Source organism: Heterodontus francisci, chromosome 12 (assembly GCF_036365525.1).
Source record: "Heterodontus francisci isolate sHetFra1 chromosome 12, sHetFra1.hap1, whole genome shotgun sequence".
Taxonomy (NCBI): domain Eukaryota; kingdom Metazoa; phylum Chordata; class Chondrichthyes; order Heterodontiformes; family Heterodontidae; genus Heterodontus; species Heterodontus francisci.
The window spans coordinates 27,633,597-27,639,596 of NC_090382.1; the positions used below are offsets into that span (position 1 = coordinate 27,633,597).

Below are 6,000 nucleotides of genomic sequence, written 5' to 3' on the forward strand. Positions count from 1 at the left end.
TCTGCAATCTTCCAAAAATGAATCCTCAAAAAATATATTTAACAAAACACAGAGGCACCTTTGTAACAGATTAAAGGTGTCTGACATACTCTTTCTCCTCATTGTATCAAAATCCAGGTTCATCATATTGTCGCCTACTTGAACTCACCAAGACCTCAGAACTGGGGTACTCCTCAATCTTTATTTCTTCATACATCTCTTTAAACATAAGCTTGGTGTCACTAAAGCATTACTTTCTGATCAACCTCTGCCTCTTCTACACTTCTCAAGCTAATTGATACAATTTTAAAGCAGCTGCAAGAAGAGAGAGGCCTGGGGTGTTTGTGCACAATCTTTGAAGGTGGCAGGACAGGTTAACAAACCAGTTAACAAAGCATATGGAATGCTAGCCTTTATAAATGGAGGCATATAGCAGAATTTCACTGATCCCCAGTTGGCAAGTTGTGAGTGGGTTGAGTTGTGCCAGTAAAATAGCGGGCAGCCATGCCGAGATAGCACCCCGACCCAGTCCCACAACCGGGAAAGTTTCCTAGTGGCAGGCTACGAGGAGGATCAGCTGCCTGCTCCAAGGAGGCGGGCAGAGATTTGCATAATAAGAGGCCCTGTTTAGAGCCATTTTATGGGGCCACCGGCTTCATGGAGGCAGCCTCACTGTGGCCACCCAGGGGGCCATCACAGCCAGAAACTCTATGGCCCAAAGCAGGGGCCACAGGCAGGGAAGGCAGGTCCTGCAGCTCCAACGATCCCCCCTGGAGGCGTTTTCTCTCTGACCACCTGCCCCCTGACCTTTTTATTTTTTAACTTACTTACCTGTCCATCTCCCAAGGACTCCTGCATTGCCTCAATAGTGCCCACCTCTCCCGGTCAGCAGGCCGCTTGCGGTAAAATAGCTGAGCTGGTCCCACCATATGGGTGATGGCTTTTGTTCCAAAGTCAGAGTCCCAAAGCTCGCATTAAACTTCAGCCCACAGTATACAAAAGCCAGGAAGTTATTCTAAACCTATAAAAAACAATAGTTTGATCCCAGAAGAGTATCGTCTCCAATTCTGGGCTCTGCACTTTAGGAAGGATGTGAAGGCTTTGGAGGGGGTACAAACGATATTTACTAAAACGGTTCCAGGGATGAGGGATTACAGTACATGGATACAGTTACTAGAGAAGCCGGGGTTGTTCTCCTTCGAGCAGATAAGGCTAAGAGGAGTTTTGCTTGGGGGAGTTTAAAATCATGAAAGGTTTCGAGCCTTGGTGAGACCGCACCTGGAGTATAGTGTACAGTTTTGGTTTCCTTATCTAAGGAAGGATATACTTGCCATAGAGGGAGTGCAACGAAGGTTCACCAGACTAATCTCTGGGATGGCGGGATTGTCTGATGAGGAGAGATTGCAGAAACTAAGGCTGTATTCTCTAGAGTTTCAAAGAATGAGAGGTGATCCCATTGAAACTTATAAGATTCTTACAGGGCGTGACAGGGTAGATGTGGATAGGATGTTTCCCCTGGCTGCTGAGTCTAGAACCAGGGGACACAGTCTCAGAATAAGGGGTAGGCCATTTAAGACTGAGATGAGGAGGAATTTCTTTACTCAGAGGGTGGTGAATCTTTGGAATTCTCTACCCCGAAGCGCTGTGGAAGCTCATCATTGAGCATGTTCGATAGATTTCTGGATACTAATGACATCAAGAGATATGGGAATAGTGGGGGAAAAAAATGGCATAAAGGTAGATGATCAGCCATGATCTGTTTGAACGATGGAGCAGACTCGACGGGCTGAATGGCCTACTCCTGCTCCTATTTCCTATGCTCCTATGTTTGTAAAGTTGATAAAAAGAAACTGTTTCGACAGGCAGGAGGGCCAATATCTAGAAAACACATATTTAAGGCATTTGGAGGAAGAATATGAGGAAAAACATTTTTACACAAATTATTAGGTTTTGGAATGCACTGTCTGATACGGTGATGGATACAGATTCAGTTGTAGCCTTCAAAAGGGATAAATACTTGAAGGGGAAAAAATTGCAGAGATATGGGGAAGAGCCAGTTAGTCAGACTAACTGGATTGATTTTTGAAAGAGCTGGCACAGACTCCATGGGCCAAATGGCCTCCTTCTGTGCTGTAGTATTCTATGGTTCTATAATTCTCAACCTTGGTGGTGTCCTATAATATGGGCCTCAGCCTTTCACTTAGGTTTCTCAATCTATATGTATCGTTATCTATTGATACTTCTCTCTCCCTCCCTCACTATCAATCTTTATTTATCCATCTTTCTACACATGTGTTTTCTATCCTTTTTTTTCATTCATGGGTGTGAGTGTTACTGGCTAGGACAGCATTTATCGCCCATCCCTAATTTCCCTTGAGAAGGTGGTGGTGAGCTGCCTTCTTGAACCGCTGCAGTCTATCTGGTGCGGATACACCAACAGTGCTGTTAGGGAGGGCGTTCCAAGATTTAGATCCAGCGACAGTAAAGGAATGGCAATATATTTCCAAGTCAAGATGGTGTGTGACTTGGAAGGGAACTTGGAGGTGGTGGTGTTTCCACAAACCTGCTACCCCTGTCCTTCTAGGTGTTAGAGGTCGCGGGTTTGTAAGGTGCTGTCGAAGGAGACTTGGTGAGTTGCTGCGGTGCATCTTGTAGATGGTACACACTGCTGTCACTGTGCATCGGAGGTGGAAGGAGTGAATTTAGAAGGTGGTGGATGGAGTGACGATCAAGAAGGCTGCTTTGTCCTGGATGGTGTCGAGCTTCCTGAGTATTGTTGGAGCAACATCCATCCAGACAAGTGGAGACTATTCTATCACACTCCTGGTTTGTGCCTTGTAGATGGCTTTGGGGAATCAGGAGGTGGGTTACTCGCCACAAAATGCCCAGCCTCTGATGGTAGTGCCGTTGAATGTCAAGGGGAGATGGTTAGATTCTATCCTTTTGGAGATTGTTATTGCCTGGCACTTATGTGACGTGAATGTTATTTGCCACTTATCAGCCCAAGACTAAATGTTGTACAAGGCTTGCTGCAAATGGACACATGATATCACATTTGTTTGTCATATTTAATTAAAGGTCATCTTATTCCAGGCAAATTTCTCACAATAATCATTCAATCAAAGCTTCCATGTATTTTGTAAGTGTACAAAACAACTCCTTCAACAACATTGAATTCCTTACTAACATTAGATACAGAATGTACTTTGTGAAATAAATAAATAGCCGTAGTGATCACATTTCTTAAAGATATCAAGGGTTATGGGGATGGTGCGGGAAAATGGCATTGAGGTAGAAGATCAGCCATGATCGAGTTGAATGACGGAGCAGGCTCGAGGGGCTGAATGGCCTAATCCTGTTCCTATTTCCTATGTTCCTATGACCTAACTGCAATCCTGAATGCCTCCATCAGGTCGCCATTTAAACTTCTCAGTTCTAACTTCTCAAGTCTCTCTTCATAACTGCAACTTTGGGAACATCTTCACAAATCAAAGGGACCGGTTGTATAAATTTGGCTCGGTTTCCCTTCAGTTTTCTTTAAAATGATAAAGGGATTTGATAGGGTAAATAGAGAGAACCTATTTCCTCTGGTGGGGAAATATGCACGCACCTTCTTAGTCACATAATCCTGTCACTAGCAGCAAACATGCTCTGAGACTTTTCATTCACAAGCTTCAACCGCATCCTGTTTAGAGGGTTAAGCAGCCACACGAGCAGCTGACAGCCCATTTGATGCACTGCAGACTCTCGATGCCCCACCTCTTGGATAGTGCTATGACCAGGTGAGAAAGGTGTCTAGGGGTCTTTTACTGTCTTCACCTGGTCTTATTGTAACAGGATTTATGTTTTAACACATTGCATTTTGAGATCCCCCTTTGTGAATGCTTGTTCACCACTTTCCAATTATAAGGCAAAGAAATGAGCATAAACAGACTTTCTTAGGTTTAAAGAAGAAAAGTGACATTTTATTAAAACTCAAAGTTAAACTCGAATTCAGTCAACGCCTACGGATACACGCCATACCCCATGCTAGCATGCATTGTGATCCGCACATGCAAATATGGACAGAAAAGAGCAGAAGAAAAATAAAATGGAGAGGTTTGAGGCAATATCAGAAGAGTTTCTAGTTTACTGTGCTTCAAGCTCACTGTAGTCCATGTTTGCCTTTGCTCCATGACCTCTTGGTCAGCTATGTGGCCTTGTCCAATCTACACCTTCTCCTTTGTTATCTCTTGCCCCACCCTCGGCTCATTTGCTTATAACCTTTGACATTTCTAATATTTGCGGGTTCCGAAGAAGGGTCACTGACCCGAAACGTTAACTCTGCTTCTCTTTCCACAGATGCTGCCAGACCTGCTGAGTGGTTCCAGCATTTCTTGTTTTTATTATAGTTAAAAATCAATGTTCATGTGGTGAAATTAATCTTCCCTCATTCTTGGCAGGTGGGGAGGCTTGCCTGACAATAGATAATGGTCATGTCACATTACATGCTTCAGTGCTATTAGAAAACCTTAATCTCCTGGCAATTACACAGGAGCAAAACTAAACTTCTAAAAGCGGAAATCATCTTGTCATGAGGAATAAAAATATATTTTAAAAACTGGTACAGGTATGTCTGTCAAATACACACAGTCTTGCACTAATATTTTCATACTGTGTCTATCTTTTTCAGGATCTACCCCATGATTTAAATTAGGTCATCTCTACAGCAGTGAGCAGGGTGTTGCAGAAGTGCTTCCCAATGTGATTCTGAAATAAATATATGACACCATGCTCCACAAGTAGTAAACTCCAGGCCTCCAACTCCCATATCAAGGATCAGAACTCTATGAAGGATTATGGAGATGTAATGCAAAGCTGAGCTGTTCTTAGAAGGCAAGCAAGAGAGGATCAATAGGAGTGCCAGCTTTAGGTGGTCTCATTTACCTTGTGTTTTTAGAATAGCCTTGGGCAATTTCAATGATAACAAAGAAAAGATTGGTTGATGGGATAGAACGTTTAATGTTCTCAGTGATTTTCACCCTAAAATTGCCAGTAGGAGGAATTTTGCCCTCATATTGGTTTGAGTTGTGCTGTGCGATATTCTTGATTTGCTGGAGTATTGGGAAGAGGAATTGTATTTGGGAGTGTTATCATTCCATTACCATACTCCAAAATTACAACCCACAGTCTTGAGATCTGTGGCTATCATATTCTGGAGGTTAGGTAAATCTATCCTTGCCAACAACCCCTCTCCAAAAAAAAACTGTCCGGTTATGGAGAGTTTTGCAATCAACACAGATGCATTTTCATTTAAGTGACTATCTACTATTACAGGTTGTACCAACTTCACTGTCTGATTTAAGATGCACGTAAGGAAAGAAAATTAATGTCCAAGTAGACTTAAGCCTAGCATAGATAAAGATCAGTGAGAGGCATACTCAGTCTTTTAAAATATGTGCATAAGAGAACATGTAGTCCAGCAAACTCATACACTTCAAAAACAAACACACTGCAAACCATCCAACATGTCAGAAGCTACTCACCATTCGTCCATTGAGGGCAAGTTTTGTTTTACCGGCCATGTCTTTCATCTAGAACATTTGATAGTTTCAACAGAGACTTGTTGGAAGGAGAGAGGCAGTCCTACGACCGGTATATTTCTCTAACGATTCCTTCGCACACAGATTATTGCTGCCACTCTTCCTCAGGAAGGGCTGTCATAGTAACAGACCACAGGAGGAAGTGATGATCTCACCCCAATGAGCCACCCTTATTTCATTTTACGTGAAAAGGGATGGATGCTTGCACTGCATTAACAGCAGTGATACGCTCCCTGAATAAGATATATACAAAACTAATCATGGAATATTCGGAGATTGGGTTTCAATGGGAGCAGTGGGCGATTGGGGTCAGGTAGGATGCACACAAGTGCCAGAGTGAGCAGCAAACATGGGAGGTCTGTGGATGTGGACATCAGGGTGCCTCAATGAATAAATTTTCTCTGGCTCACAGCCAAACTGAGCCAGATCCATTAACTGG

At 43.1% G+C, this 6,000-nt stretch overlaps 1 protein-coding gene across 2 annotated transcripts in view; it reads right to left on the reverse strand.

Annotated features, from left to right (window-relative positions):
• Nucleotides 1–5,654, reverse strand: part of LOC137375790 (regulator of G-protein signaling 14-like) — a 125,805-nt gene extending 120,151 nt beyond the window's left edge. Inside the window, exon 1 of one of the 2 annotated variants that reach the window (XM_068043246.1) lies at nucleotides 5,505–5,654. In XM_068043246.1, coding sequence (XP_067899347.1) covers nucleotides 5,505–5,552 — 48 coding nt within the window. In that variant the 5' untranslated portion in view covers nucleotides 5,553–5,654. The remainder of the gene's footprint in view (nucleotides 1–5,504) is intronic. The other variant, XM_068043245.1, reaches the window with a different exon arrangement.
• Between the last annotated feature and the right edge of the window lie 346 nt (nucleotides 5,655–6,000).